The 15,915-nt window shown below is 40.2% G+C and overlaps 2 protein-coding genes across 3 annotated transcripts; one reads left to right on the forward strand and one right to left on the reverse strand.

Annotated features, from left to right (window-relative positions):
• Nucleotides 1-6,279: 6,279 nt before the first annotated feature.
• On the forward strand, nt 6,280-7,713 carry cart3 (cocaine- and amphetamine-regulated transcript 3). The gene is made up of 3 exons (XM_086071126.1): nt 6,280-6,632; nt 6,938-7,021; nt 7,121-7,713. Exons 1-3 carry the CDS (start codon nt 6,429-6,431, stop codon nt 7,226-7,228), a joined length of 396 nt encoding a protein of 131 aa, XP_085927252.1. The 5' UTR covers nt 6,280-6,428; the 3' UTR covers nt 7,229-7,713.
• Nucleotides 7,714-11,981: 4,268 nt separating this feature from the next.
• cdkn2aip (CDKN2A interacting protein) lies at nt 11,982-15,902 on the reverse strand. Of its 2 annotated transcripts, none has more exons than XM_086070763.1 (4): nt 15,751-15,902; nt 15,191-15,440; nt 15,013-15,122; nt 11,982-13,501 (listed from the first exon to the last, which is right to left on the reverse strand). In XM_086070763.1, the coding sequence occupies exons 1-4, from the start codon at nt 15,881-15,883 to the stop codon at nt 12,912-12,914; spliced, it is 1,083 nt and encodes a 360-aa protein (XP_085926889.1). In that variant the 5' UTR covers nt 15,884-15,902; the 3' UTR covers nt 11,982-12,911. The 2 variants fall into 2 exon arrangements, with proteins under 2 accessions (XP_085926889.1, XP_085926890.1); XM_086070764.1 differs by lacking the exon at nt 15,751-15,902 and adding an exon at nt 15,556-15,741.
• Nucleotides 15,903-15,915: the final 13 nt, after the last annotated feature.

Here is a 15,915-nt window from a genome sequence, read left to right on the forward strand (position 1 = left end):
CGAAAAGGTGATTTTCTGTTACGTCACAATATTTTCTGGCAACACAGCTGCCGGAAAATTACCCTTTTTTTATTTTATTTTTTCAGTGTACCGAACTGTCGCATAGGCTATCCACAATATTCACTTGATTACCATGCAACATGTGATCTGTAGTGTTTTGTTTCTTTACTCAAAGATTCAAATGTCCACACAGCAGTAGCAAGTTTCAATGCAGTTGGAGTGTATCATACGGACAGCTTTCCAATGAATGTGATTTCAACTAATTGTAGTAGGAACAAGTTTTCACATGACTCACTCTGCCATAAAATTGGATTCAACAGCCACCAGGAAGGCTGGCTTCTTTTTTTTAAATGAGACTTTATATCTAATTTTTTTTGACACCAGAGCTGTAACGATTCACACTAATCCAAGCCTATTTCACAGACTCTGATGCAGAAATTAGTGATGAGTCACCACGGGAATTAGAAGTCCACCAAGCCGGTTCTTGATGGTACGCCGGTTGATGACCAATCAAACTAATGCACGGGAAAGACATAGTGATTTATGTGCTGAAGAGCTGCAGGCTGAGAGAGGAGCTGTGATGTGATCCGCTTATGTCACCTCATCTTCATTACGCCTTTCCTTCCTCCCATTCCCTTAAGTTGCTGTTTGAGGGGTATTGCGCGAAAGGAAGATGCAACGGAAATAGTGCAAGTCAAACCTACAGGCTCATCATGAAATTTACAAAGAAAAATTATGTGTGCTCAAAAACGGGAGAGATGTTTTTCTAAAATCATCGCAACTCCTGCGTCCTATTTACCACAGAAACAGATTAACAAACCCTTCCAGTTTTACTGCCCTTTGAATGAACTTGCACATCTACAGTAAAGTGTAATGAGTTTGTAATATTATTTAATGACAAAGTTCAAGACATTAAAAATGCAATTAACTCAACAATTTTTCTGCAGCTATAGGCACATAGAGATTCTACATTTTACTGACAAAACAGTTATCTGTTGACATGTTCCCTTGATAAGCTGCCCACTAGAGTCAGAGGACACTATTTCCTTATGGAGTCCAGCGTAGCCCTTGACTGGGCCATCTGGAGGGTCAGGACACAGCCCACAGTTTATAGCACTGACTGCCTGCCTTTATAACTAAGGGTGTCACCAAATGACAATAATTTAATACCAAAAGTAGCAAAACTTGAATCCATGAATAGAAACAATAAACAATCTTAACTATATCAAACATTGTCTGTACAAAAATAACACAGAAAAAGAGGCAAAACACAATCACAAGTGTTTCTAGTAACAGCAACAAAGCATAATGGGAAAGCCTCCTATGATTACCGTTGCTCTCTTCATGTTAGCATCAGTCAGCTCAGTAGTGTGAACCAGAAGTGGTGAGAACACATTTTCAAAATAAGAGTACTATCAGGAAGTACAGTGTTAGCTGCCTTAATCTTGCTGGTTGAACTACATTTGTTAAGTGTGTCTTGTGAAGTGTACTCCAGGGCTGATAATGGGTCCCAGTCTGGCCCTTTTGCCCCGGAGAATAGGAAGGAGCTGGCCTCGGCGATCGGCGAGGTGACTGTTGCAAGCAGCAGTACGAGCCAGGGCCGCCCTTGTGTCCCTCCAAATCCAGTGGGCCCGTCTAAGGTGAACCTGCACAGAAGGGACAACCACCTCACCCTCCTGTGAAGGGAATAATGGAGGCTGGAAACCATATGCTGTCATGAATGGAGGAGTTGCTGTGCAGGCTGCCACCTGGTGGCCCGGTTGATCGCAGTAACCACCCCCCCGACCGCCCCGTGCCAATCGACGGCGCAATCATTCAAACCGTAAATAAGAAGCACAATGACACAACAATCTCTTTAATTCTTCACGTTACTTTTTGTTTATATTTGTTGGGCAAAGTTGGTAAAAATCTGCTTTTTATTTTATAGAACCTTGCTGTGGATGGCCACCATAATGCTGCGCCCCTTTGTGTTTCGTTATTTGTCCTGGTCCTGTCACGTTTCCATGGCCAGTTGTTGCTAGGCAGAATTGATTCTGCTGAATCAATAAAACACACCTTTCCAAACCATGGGTGTTCTCCTGTCAATTATGGCCAGCGCCTCTGCTGCCACACACAGCAAAAGTCAAGAGAAGCACGAGGAATTTGGTCACCACTGTGTATAAACAAGACAGATTAGGAGACTGTATATTCATTTTATAGTAATATCAAATTAGTTTTAAGAGTTTAATTTCTGCATTTTTTTTTTATCAGAAGGAGCACTGCCCTACCTGCTTTTGATACAGAATTACTACTAGAACACAAACACAGGATAAAACTAGAAAAATGCACATAACTAAAGCAAATATTAATAATATCTGAAAACGACTACATGTGCAACTTCCAGCCAAGTGTTGCAATGCAACGTTTAAATGTTGCTGATGGGCAGGTGCCTTCTGCCTTTTTCGTCCTTTTTGTGTTTTCTGGCTACACTTCACTGATCTTCTGTCTGCTTTTGTTTGGACGGAGATGGAAGAGCATAAAACTTTGATCATGCTTGAGGCGGCATGACTCACATCCCCCGATTTTTTAATGAGTGGGCGATCGATTTAACTTTTCATTCACAAGCACAATTCCATTCGTATTTCTGTCTTTGCATCCTGAGTTTGTCCTGGGGTGCAACTTTAGTTGGTGGTAGGTGATTCAGATTCGGCTGTTGCTGATTTAACACTTCAACTCAAAACAACCAAATAGTTTGTTAAAGTTCTCATTATTCAATCTTAATATTGTAGACAGAGGTGGAAAATCCAGGTCCAGAAAGTAACACAGTTTGGCTTTAGCCCCTTGTGCTAGCTAGCTAGCTCCCTAGCAGGTATCCGAGCACCCGGGGAGCTAGGGTGCTTGCTAGCTACCACCCGGAGCTAAAGCTAAATTGTGGCAGGGTTTTTACTTTCTGGACCTGGTTTTATCAAAATCTGTTTCTAAATACATTCTACAAACATGTCTGAAGATAAGTGTTTCTTTACGTTTGTGTTCTATCTCATGCAGTAATTTGCTTGCTACCAGCCAGTCAGAGTGATTAATTGTCCCTGAAAAACGACGCCATTTTGCATACTGTCAATTAGGGTGGCCAAAGAGCAGCCAGTGTTGATCACGGCCACTAATGGCCACTACGTAGCTCCACCCCTGCCTGTCATCCTCAAGTGGACAAGAAGTGGATTGATGGGCAAATACAGATGCTATTATAAAAGGGTTGCGACTGCTGATAATTTGACAGCTGACATGTTTATTCTATAGCTGATCATTCACCATGCTTTTAGGATCGCACAGTTTGATGTTACTATATTACTGTTGCTACGGAGCAAATATGGGTCTTTGTATTTCTCATCATCTACTAATCTTTAATTAGACTACACTGTAAGCCATGCCCTTTTCCTAAATCAAATCAAATGTTTTTTTGCCCATAGATCATTTGTTAACCACTGCATTGATATATTGTGGTTTAGAGTCGAAACATATTTGCCACTCAACTTAATATGAAAACTACTCCAGTTTCTTACAGAGCTGGGTGATTACTTTATTTTATAGATTAATTGGAGTTTACATGTCAGGCCTTTGTTTTTAAATAGATTTCCTTTCATCGATTTCCTTAGTTCAAAGATCAACTCAACATGCATACAACAACATGGCTGCAAACAGAGATGTGCTAGTTTAGAAAAGCACAGTGTTGCCAAATTAGCGGCATTATCACTGTATTTAGGATTTTCTGACCTGTCCAGTGACTTTTTTATTTTATTTCATAATGTCCACCATGCTGTGTAAATGGCAAGCTAGTATTAAACATGCATTTCACACTAATACTTCATTACTCTGTAACTACTACTACTAAATAATTTTACCAATGAAAACCAATACCCAGAATTAGACAAGCCTTTAGTCATTCTTGGTCCTCAATGTTTTTTTCCACATCATGCTTGAGGTAAATTGGAGTTTTGATGTCAAGGAAAGGCGGAAAGGGATGGAGAAAATATGACAAAAGGGCACACTGACAGAACAGGGACTTCATTTAGCGAAGAATTTATGCAGAGGTCAGTGATAACAGGCAACAATACTGTGATGTCTTGTTAGTCTTGGTAAGAGCATATTTATTTGTAGAGCACAGTTTGTACACATGGCAATTCCGTTTGCTTGACAGCTGCACGGAATTATTCCATCCATCCATCCATCCATCCATTATCCCAACCGCTGATTCTATAATACAAAAATAATCATTAATTAAATTAAAAGTGAGGAGTGCAGATAACTTCTTTCAGTTGTTAAATTAAAGGGATACTTGACCCATTTAGCCATTTTCAGCAGTTAGAAGTTACAATTAAAACCTTTAAAAACACATTTGGCCACTTGCTGTTTGTTGACTGTAAATTACATCACACAAGCTCAAGGCTCAGGTATCAACCAATCATGGGTCAGTTTGCAAACGTCACATGACCAAACCCAGAAAACAGGTGAGCCGTGATTGGTTGTTAACTGAGCTCTGAGTACCTGTGATGTCATTTACAGTCAACAGCATGTGGCAAAATGTGTTTTAATTGTACAAGAAAAATAATGAAGTTATCAAATTAATTATAGACAAAATATTAACTTCTTAATGCTGAAAATGTGTAAATGAGTCAAGAATGCAGTAAATTCCGTAGAGTAAATTTGACTGTATTCAGAGTGGCACCAAATAGACGAAATTTTAGAGTAGGCTAATATTTACACTTGGTAGAGAGTAAAATAAAGAATTTAAAATAATAATAAAAGTGACGCAAGGGTTGTGGAACGTACTCACGAGCTTCAGTTTAGGAGACTGCCACCTGAGCTATGCCCCTCCTACTGTTTGCTTATCTCCAAGAGACCCAAAACCATGTTTACTAATTGGTCCCTCTAGTTAGTAAGATTCCTGCTGACATGGGGTATATACTAACATAGAGCAGGAGCTGCGTGGTTCAGGGAGTAGATCAGCTGTCTCCCAAGCTGAAGGTCGTGTGTTTGTTCCTCAACCCTTGAGTGTGTTTTATTTTATTTTAAAAAATTCTTTATTTTACTCTCTTCCAAATGTAAATGTTACTTTAACCCATTAAGGCCGGGGTTTTTTTAATCAATGAACATATCACCAACCAGGACTATTCCTCTTTCAATAATAATAAAAAATAATTTATACTACTACATCAAAAATTTGAGTGTTAAATGTTTTGGAGTTGATTTCAACCCCAAAACTATATTTTTAACACTGTCTGATTTAAATGGAGGTAAGTATTGGAGTTATTTGACAGAGATGACTTATTTAGTGTTAAACCAACTCTGCAGAGAGTTAATCAAAGTAAGCTCTGCCCACTTCTAAGAGTGCTAAGTGTTACAGTTAAACGTACCTGTTATTTTATATTTAATAATCTCATGTTCATATTTTATTGTTAAACTATCAAAAATGTGTTAATTTCACTGTTACATGAGTTTGAGTGTTGTTATAATAACGGGGCACCTCGACTGGAAGTGGTAATGTGTCAGATGAGTTCCTGCCTCACAACAGCAACAGCGTCTGTACAGCGGGCTTCCCCAATCCTGGTCCTCGAGGGCCAGAGTCCTGCATGTTTTAGAGGTTTCCATACTCCAACACACCTCATTCCTATAATTAGCTCATCAGCAAGCTTTGCAGAAGCCTGATAACGATCCTGATCATTAGAATCAGGTGCGTTGAAGGATGGAATCATCTAAAACCTGCAGCACTCCAGTCATCGAGGACCAGAATTGGGGAAGGCTGTTGTACAACAGAGTTATATTTATTTATTTATTTTCCACAGTAGAGTAAACAACACTGCTGGGAGTCATAGTTACTCTCTTAAGAGTTATTTAACCTGTAGTGTTAGCTCGTGTTAATTTTTTACTCAGTTTTGAGCTACTTTTACACTGAAATTTTAACACTGAAAAGAGTTACTTTACCACCAATTCTGATAAGAACCAAATACACTCAGTGTTAAATTCGACTCTTAAAGTGTTGAATTAACACTGCAAAATTAGCAGTTTCAAACATTACTATGCATTGAATGTAGCTATCAAGTGACTTGTGCATACTAAAATGCTCTCAGAATTTATTTAATCATTACCATATGAGTGCAATTATAAACGTTGACATCATCCCCTAAACAAATATTTTCATTCGTCCACCCTCCATTCAGACTTCCGTGTTTGTAGGAGAGAACCCCTGTAGTTGTGTGTGTTGTTGATCTTGTTTACTTTCTAGGCTTAATTTGCCCAGCAACTTTCACTGGATGACTCACCCAAGGCGCCTGTTACGCATGACGAAACTTTGCAGGAAAAAAAAATCTAAATCAAAGGGTGAGGTGGAGCAAACTGATCGCAGGCGTCAAATATAAAGGTGTTTGGCGCCCTCGTCCCTCTTTGAGACAGGCCACATGATGACGATGTCGTGCACCGGGAGTCGGACCATGCACAGCTCCAGGCGGCTCAGTGGCGCGCTATTGTGCGCATTGCTGCTGCAGACTTGCTTTTTCGCTCAAGCCCAGTTCGTGGACACCGAGTCTGAAGAAGAGCTGAGTCCCAGAGCCCTGCGGGATTTTTACCCCAAAGGTCCGAACCTGACCAGCGAGAAACAACTGGTAAGATTTAGATAGCGGCACCAAAATACCAATATGTGTTTTTGTTTGTTAAATGAAGTGTTTAAAGAAGAATTTAGTTGGTATTGAGTCATGTAGAACAACGTGAAATATTACATGCATGTTGGAAAATACTCTTTACGCAAAGACATTTCTGATTTCGTCATATACATTTTTACTCGGAAAAGATCATTAGAGCGACATTTTTTTTTTAAATGGAAACTGGACCGTTTTATGGTTGTTGATAGTATGCGCTGTTGTGCTGAATTTGTCCCTTACTAAAACAAATGAATGTTGCTGCGTGACAGCTTGGAGCTCTCCAAGAAGTTCTTGAAAAGCTGCAGACTAAACGACTGCCGATGTGGGAGAAGAAATTCGGCCAAGTCCCGACGGTATAAACTGTTCGATTTTTCAGTACATATTTGTTGTTGTTGGGTTTTTTTTTGGTTTTTTTACTGTACACTCAAGCTTGCTACCCTGTGCCTCTTTAGTGCGACATCGGGGAGCAGTGCGCGGTGAGGAAAGGAGCTCGCATCGGGAAGATGTGCGACTGCCCCCGGGGAGCTTTCTGCAACTTTTTCCTGCTCAAGTGCTTATGAGACTGCAGTGCTCGGCTCTCAATGTAGAAATATAATGTAGCATTAAGATAGGGAACTGTCACTCAATTCCTTCGTAATGTCATATTTTTATGAAAAGCTCTATAAGCCCACAGGGTGACAGATGAGATGAATATTATGTATTTATTTCCTTTATCACAGATATGTACTGCATATGAAGCACAATAAGAGTCCACACATGGGTGAGCCACTTTTGGACACGTAGACCTTCATCACCACGTGTAATTTAGAAGCAATTAATTGCTTAATGGTTTGATTTTGATTGAGGCCGTCATTACATTCCATTGCATACAACTGACTATAACCCAATGATGCTACATGGTATATCATTTTTAAATAGGCTACTCATCATGTGTGGAATTCTTCCATTAAAACACTGGTGCAATCTTGTTTCAGGTAAATGTCTGTGTATGTATCATAATTCATGACAGAAATAATAAATGGTGAATCGTGTTTTGTAAAGCAGTGCCCTTGTCGCATAATCTTTGTGAGATACAAAACTGATGAATCAGTCAACAACCACAGTGAAGCATGATGTACATTAACATATGCTAATAAACTGACCTCGGCCATCTTGGCACCACAAACTATAAATTATTGTAACAGACTTAAAATGTGTCTTTTAACCACACCACCACCATTATATATATATATATATATATATATATATATATATATATATATATATATATATTATCTACAAAATAAAGATAGAAATAAGGTGGTGAAATGTTTCACTCGCCTGACTTCCATGTCGGCAGCACGGTGTAAATGAGAGTGAAATTGCCTTTCCCTATACTGTATGTGCCCTGATTGACTATTGACCAGTCCCGGACATGAGTCAACCTTTCACTCAAAGTCAGCTGGCGTGATCCAAATGCCCGCAACCCTAAACAGAATAAACAAATTAAGAAATTGATGGATGGGTGTCATACGGGGATTTAGAGGAAATCACCAACCAAGTAGCAAGCAGGCAAGTGGAGAACATGCACACTCCACACAGGAGCCAATATTCGAATCCACAACCTCAGAAATGTGAGGCCAGGTCACAGTGCAGGAAAGTATACAAGGAAAGAGGTGAGCTAAGAAGACAACTGATGGAAAGAATACTTTGAGCATTGATGAAAGCAGGAAAACACATATTGTGTTTAATTGCTGGATTCTTTTATTTTTTTATTTTTTTATCAGAGAGCACTCTAAAGTCCCAAAGTTGACTTTGAGAGTAGTTTTTGCGACATGGATGCCACTGTGCATGTCTCAGAGCTTGTCTCTTACCCAACCGTCCTCTTTGCAACCTGTCAGTGCTCATCAATAATGAAGAGGAGACAAGTACAACATGTTTGACCTTTTTTTTTTTGGGGGGGGGGGGGGGGGGGTTATGTGTGTTTCTATTTGGGAAGTCCACATGGGAATAAAGGAACATTTTCTTTTGGACTGTCAACTCAACACACATTTGCATGAATATTTCACTAACATCTGAAAGAAAAAAAACTACAAATTGAATAAACCTTTTTTTAAGTTCGAACACTGAAGAAGAAGAAAAATCATCACAGACCCTGTGATAATCCGTAAGAACCAACATATGATATTACAATGTTACAATATGAAAAAAAAAAAAGGCCAAGTGACGTGGCAATGCTTTTATGTACTACTACTAATGTATTTGTAAAATGTGGCCATTTCTTTGTGAAGGAGCTCTTTACTGTCACTGAATGGCAAGAGTCAGTACAAATAAAGCAAACAAACATTGAAAGGGCTTTACATGATTTTGGGGGAATCTCTGCCTAAAAGATTTTAGATAAAATCAATTTCTCATCAATCTGATCTTACATTTTCATTAATACTGTATAAACAGCAAGGTTTATTGGGTTCTGCCTGCCCCAAATCCTGTTCCTTTAGTTTTTTGTGCATCTAGACAGGGAAGATTTGTCACTGATCCTCTTGGGGAATTGCCTCTAATGGTAATGTAGTGGCTTTTTCCCCCCTAGAGTCCAAACCGACGGGCTGGCGGTGCTCATTTGTGGGCAATAATTTGACAGAGACATAAATGAAGTCAAATGAGAAAAAGAGGCAGTGTGTGATTGAGAGTGTGAGGAATTAAGACACCGCACAAGAAACAAATGAGCGAGCCTGAAACACATATTGCTTAGCGACAAGATTGATTTTTGCTGGAAACGTCTCAATCTGTCAACACTAACAAATTTCCCGAGGCAGAGATACTGCTTTACATGATGTGAACGCTAATATGTGAATAAAGTCGAGCGTGCTGCGCATCCCCACCCCCAAATTATATAATATGGTTAATATACAGTATCACACATGTTCACTTTTGCATCGTCAGGAGGGACGTGAGTAATTGAGGGATGGCGGACCCAAATGCAGGACGTGACTTGACCAGTCGCCATGTCTGGACAGAACGTGACTAGACTGGTCGCAATGACTTGAATGAGCGTGATGTGACCTGATTTGCTTTGACTTGACTTGCTGTGGAGTGGCTATGACTTGGCTGGTGTTATGGCTTGGCTGTGGCTGTGACGAAGACGACTTGGCTGTGACAATAGCTACTTGGCTATGGCAAAGACTTGACACACAAACTCCCACACATAACGTCGTAGACAATGCTCCCACACTGACTGAACAAACCCCACAAACTAAATACACCTCTGCTAATTACTTGACAAGACACACCTGGGGAAGACACAGGCAGCTGAGGGCACTGACAAACAGGGGAAGGGAAGACACACAAGCGGACGCGGTTACACATGACGAGGCGAGGGGAAAGACAAGGACCACAAAACAAAACACTGAACACTCAGACAACAAAGAACATGAACACCCAAAATCAAACACAGAACCGAAACGTGACATGCATGGAGTCTGATTGCCAGCCAATCACAAAGTACATATAGATAAAACATTCAGTTGCAGTACCAGCTAGAGGAAATTTAGTCTTCAATCGGAATTTTCAGCAAGACCTACCAAAAATGTGATCTGGCAAACTATGGTCAAGGTAATAAAATGCAATGACTGCCCTATGACGGACGGCGGAAGGAAATGATTGTTGAATGGAAGTGGACGTGACCCGGAGCGACTTAGTGACTTAGCGACTGCTATTTTACAAATGAAAAGTTATTATTGCCCATGGAGCCATGGAATCTACTACTTCAACCGAAGTTCGCCTGTCAGTTGAAGTTGCACATTTAGCCGGACTCATAGAGCGCGATATTTACTTAAGTCAAACTTAAGTTTGAAAACAGCCCCTTATCTTCTGTCGCCTGCTGTTTTTACCAAGTTAATCAAATCGCCGACTTTGCCGAAATTCACAGCGCACGATCTATATCATTTTGTAGTCAATGCCGGTGTCTAACCGGCTTTCCTCCTTACACCAGAGCTGATTTAAACGCTTGTCGCTGGCGGTCTCTGGGACGAGATGCTACGCTCGCACCGGCGGACAATATACCTCATAATGCAAAGGTAAAACTTGTTGATCATGCTAACTGACTTATTGTGACACATTCGGTTCTGTATTGGAATGCTGTGATGATGTTATGTTGACCAGCATGGGAAAAAAAAAGACTAGTAGTGGCAAGCTATGCAGTCATTTCATGAATATGATTCCGGCCGGCTCCAGAGTGAAAAACTCCAAGCACAAAAACGAAATCCTAGTAAAATGTATGAACATTTATCTACTAACCTTGCAAAAAATGACCGCTGCAAATCCGTGAACACTTTGTGGGCTGTCAGTCCTTTCTGTTGATTGCTGCTATCAATCGACGTCTTTTGTCTTCATTAGTAGGTATGTGATAAAAAGCAACATTTGGTTTACTGCCTTGTCTGTCTGTACAACCGACCGCACAGCAAAATATGACCATTTTATGAGATAATTGATTAGATGAACGACTTTACGTTGTACGAGATTCAATGGTTACAATACAGGCAAGTGGTTCTTTTGCCGTCCATGGTCCTGGAGGGGGCGTTCCCATGGGGGCGGTGACATCACGTGCAAAAGGTCAATATATAAAAAAAATAATAATAATAAATAGCTCCATGCATTTAAAAATGTCAAAAGCATTACTGTACTTAACTACTGCCTAAATGTGTGATGTCTTCAAAGTATGAGTGATTTATTTCATTTGTATTGAATAGTGATTAAATTGTCTTTATATTTGTAAGGCAGTTAAAAATGTTACTTAAAAGCACAGGTATTGAATTTAGAGTCAAAAAGTCCCAAATGCTGTACTGTACTGTAACATTATAGACATGCAAGCAATGCTCCCCTCTAGTGGTCCTATTGGGGACCATCTCCAAATCTCTGTCATCATAACCAACAAATTAAAATTGAATTTAGGTACAGGTAATTCATAGCTGTAGCAAACAATGGTGATCTTTAATTCCAGAGTTTGTCTAAACTGTTAAAAGACAGTGTGCATTATTAAAACAAACATGTCAGTGTGTAGCAGCATGGATGATCTAACTCTTCATAATAACCTTGTTTGATTAGCAAAGATAGACAAATGTCAATTATTTAAACATAAATATAGTGGGGGAAATGAGTGCAGTATGCAAAAAATTAAATTAAATTTCAAAGAAATATAAAATCAGACAGAAACTGTTGGTGATGACTGACAGTCTTGTCTGCTTACCACTTAAATGGTCTGAAAGATTTAAATATCTGACATTTACTTGGTGAGGGAGCGAAAACAGACAGCAAGGCACACCACAAATCAGCCTTGGCAGAGTTTGAACGTTTATTGAAAATGAAAACCAAGCAATGAAGCACTGCTGTAAACTTTCATGAACAAAGGAGTGAAGATAATTTGCTGTTCACTATAAACCTGCTGCTCAACTCAAACACACCAATAACAGCAGCATTAAACCTTCCAAAACTCTCACATCCGGACTCAAATTGAAACAAGTTTCAGAACTCAAGAAGCTCAGTACTGAATTATAATAAAATTCTTGCCCCATCTCTAGGCGGTATTACAACAATGACAGCAGACTATGAGCAAGCAGTATGAACGAGGGTTCGTCACACATCCAGTGTCTGCAAAAGTTTCAACAATCTCAGCAAATGAATATGCTTCAGATGAGATAAACTCAAAGCCATGGGCAGTGTGACGCAAATATTGATGTCTAACAGTCAAACATCAACGCAGAGCAACAAGATTTACCTGAAAGAAAAGAGTTAAAGTCCGACTATTGAGATGAATCTTTTTTATATATATATAATTTCTCAAGCAAACATGCCCAAGAAGTGATGGTGTTTTGCAACACTTTTAATATATGCTTGCACTTATGAATGTTTCACAGCAGCCTGATATTTGTTTTATACCAATTTAAAAAACAACAACATAAATACGTGTTGTTGGCCTATGTCGAAAGTAAAGTTGCTACTGTGAGTAATGTGAAAGCAATTTCTTTTCACTGCTAACTTGAACAAAGGAAGGCTGTAAGTGTGAACCGCTGAAATGGGCCAGCTTAAAAAAAAAGTGCACAACGAAACTTGTGAAATGTGAACCTTCCTGCTTGTGATGCAATTCGAAATGACATCCAAACCTATGTGAGATGTGAAGCTGCGCAAGGCTGTGGTCCCCAAACCAATGTATCTTTCTTCAGTGCTTCATTCAGTAGACGCTCATGTTCCGAAATCACAAATGGGTCCGGTTTACAAAGAAGCGTCTCCCGCAGATTCGTCCTGAAAAGGGTAGCTGAGCGCGGGTGGGAAGCCCTGACTGCGAGGCTGCTCGTCCATCAACAATAAATCCTCCACGTCTCTCCCTTTGTACCGCCGTCTGGCGATTTTCACTGTCACTTTTCTGCCTTGAAAGACTTTCAGCGCCTCTTTGGAAGCCATGGCTCGGGCGGCGGGCTCGTCGCGCCCGTAGCCCGTGCCCATGTAGACGGTCTGGCAGCGGATCTCGCACACGTGGCCTTCCTTCTGCACGCGACTTGCTGGCAGGCCGGCGATGTCCTTCAGCGGCACAAAGACGCACGTCAGGGTCCGCTTACATGACTCCACGCAGCTAAAGAGTATTTCGAAATGGTCCAGGTTGGGGCCAAACCCCCCCGCCGACACCAACTTCCAGGCCACGGCCTTGTAGAGGCGGTTGAAGAAAGGCTGGTGCTCCGCCGGAGCCTGCAGGGTCGGCCCGCATTTCTGACTCATAGGTCGTGCCGACGCTTTCCCGGACGTTCGAGCCTCGGGCTCATTAGGAGCGTATCTGGCTCGTTTGGCGCAGCTGTCATCGGGAGGTTCTTCGTAAGATGAGCAAGAAAAAAGAGAAACAACATTTAATGAGGCAACAGCATGTAAACATGGAAGTGCTACATGAATGGAAAGGATGAAAAGCTCGCAGTACACTGTGGCTTTTCACAGACAACAAACAAAGGACCTTTCCACTGTTCTTTTTTATATATATACAAATGAGCTTTGTTAAAAGCGACTAAGTCAAAACAAAAGTTTGTTTTTTAACAATGAATGCACCTTCTGTTGTCTTCCTAATATAAATCCAATGCAGTGCTTTCAAAGCATAAAGTAATAGTAAAATGTACTTTTGCCACAGGATGAAAAAAAAATTACTTAAGAATCTGACATGCTACATTTAACTCATATTTTAATCCAATGTCCAAACTTTTTCCTTCGAGGGCCACAAACAGGAAACTCAAAGGATGCACGGTGCCACTTTGACATTGTCTGACTTTATTGAACATGCTGAAGCCAATCAGTCAAGCAATTAGTTTTGCGTTTTAAAAAGTTATTCTTAACACCTGAAACAGATGATTAGGCAGTTTGGAATTTTGCATGATTTGGGGTAGGCCACAGCCTTGTATCTGACTACAACAGGTCCACCCCTGCCCTGTCTGAGCAGATGTCCACATTCAGAACAAAAGCAGAATTAATTGCTAATAAGATTATCCTTTTAAAAGGGATGCTTGACTCAGAGACATTTTCAGCAGTAAAAAGCTCATATTTTATCCATGATTAATTTGATATCTTCATTATTTTCATGTACAGTTAATAGTGATGTCACTTTAAGTCAATAGCAAGTGACAAAATTAGTTTTAAAAGGTATTAATTGTTCATGAAAAATAATGACATTGTCACATTAATTATAGACAAAATATTATCTTATATACTGTTGAAAATGACTCAATGAGTCAAGTATCCCTTTAAAGTAGTAGAAACCTAAGATCTTAACCATTAATTGTATGTGTTCACAAATCGGACACTGACACAGACAGCAGAGGAAAATATTTTTGCTTCTGAAACTGAAATATTTAAAATCAAACTGAAAAACTCACAATGCATAATAAACAGAAATGAGCAATTCTAATTGTAAATAGTTTGTTTGTATATCTTAAAAAGTACACACACTTTTTCAACACTCTCACCCAATAAGGTAACAGGCCATGTCAAATGTTATTTCTTTATATGCTGAGAGCCACTACAAAATGAACAGTGGGTCACAAATGGCCCCCAGGCCATAGTTGTAGCAGTTCAGCACTAACGTAAGCCCAAGTACCTCCAGTGGTACTAGCACCGCACTTTTTGACTGACTCACTGCACACGGGCACACACACCTACTTTCAAAAGGAAGAACTATACAATGTTCTGGACTCTGCAAATACATTACATAAGTGTTCAATATTTTTACAAAAGGATGTCACAGATATGTTAGACACTGGCAACATTTCTGATAATGACTTTCTACCTCACACACCACACTCAACATCTGCAAAACGTTTTGAAATCAAGTTTGTCTTACCTAATGAGGCACTGCACTTTTCCTTGTGTGCACTTTGATGCACTGGTGGATCTTGGACATGTATTCCTTCACCCATCTCGTTGATCTTGTCCATGACAGCCTCCGGGTAGCTTAGACAATGGGAGAGAAGATATTAGCTTCCAGCTTGCACTAGTCGCGTTTGTGTTGCGTGTCCTACCTGCAGCCGAGGAAAACATGGTTAGCCCAAACCATGGAGAGGGACAGCAGCCGGTCCAGACTGCTGTTGGAGACTCCTGGTTTTACTGTGGGGTATGCGTCCATGTTTTTAAGGATAAACTCTCTGCGAGCAAACCACTGTCTCTTGTTTTCACAGTAGCCCCTTAAAGTGTCGACCCACTGGGCCACCTCTCGGTTCTGGGCCAGGTACTCCGAAACTATGTCCTCCTCCGTCCTCACTTTCGCCATACCTGCGATTTAATAATGCACACTTACGTAAATATAAGAACAGATTCCTTTAAACTGCTGCACGAGTAACAGTATACGTTCTTGTCATCAACCACGAGCGTTTTTGTACTAACTTGCCTGCTAAAAGCTTAATTCGTTGATGTATTTGAGAGAACTTCTGGCTTCATAACGTTACACGATTATGACGAGCTGAGTAGAAGCGATGCGTGTAAATACATACATATTAGCGATATTGATACAAATCACAACCTATACACGTCTAACATCGACAACATTTTGGTAACATCTTTTCAACTTGTTATATCGAATTACCAAGCTTTCTCTGTTGCGAAGTGTTGCTAGTAGCTACTGCATGACCAACTGATGACGTATGAGGTGAAGTTTCCGTCTTCGGCAAAGAACTACAATTCCCAACGACGCTGGACCAAGCAACAGGTTGATGCATATTTGTGAATATTTTGCCGATATAATAAAGTA

This window comes from Leptonotus elevatus, chromosome 3, assembly GCF_054856555.1.
Source record: "Leptonotus elevatus isolate MCC_2025b chromosome 3, RoL_Lele_1.0, whole genome shotgun sequence".
Classification (NCBI taxonomy): Eukaryota; Metazoa; Chordata; class Actinopteri; order Syngnathiformes; family Syngnathidae; genus Leptonotus; species Leptonotus elevatus.

What these genes read in the sequence shown, in the direction of transcription:
- cdkn2aip (XM_086070763.1), bottom strand. Translation starts at nt 15,883, where the DNA reads ATGCATCAACCTGTTGCTTGGTCCAGCGTCGTTGGGAATTGTAGTTCT. An exon ending in TTCGCAACAGAGAAAGCTTG is followed by an intron (nt 15,441 to 15,750) that starts GTAATTCGATAT and finishes ATTAAATCGCAG; the next exon opens with GTATGGCGAAAGTGAGGACG. An exon ending in AAAGTGCAGTGCCTCATTAG is followed by an intron (nt 13,502 to 15,012) that starts GTAAGACAAACT and finishes CATCTTACGAAG; the next exon opens with AACCTCCCGATGACAGCTGC.
- cart3 (XM_086071126.1), top strand. Translation starts at nt 6,429, where the DNA reads ATGATGACGATGTCGTGCACCGGGAGTCGGACCATGCACAGCTCCAGG. An exon ending in TGACCAGCGAGAAACAACTG is followed by an intron (nt 6,633 to 6,937) that starts GTAAGATTTAGA and finishes GCTGCGTGACAG; the next exon opens with CTTGGAGCTCTCCAAGAAGT. An exon ending in AATTCGGCCAAGTCCCGACG is followed by an intron (nt 7,022 to 7,120) that starts GTATAAACTGTT and finishes GTGCCTCTTTAG; the next exon opens with TGCGACATCGGGGAGCAGTG.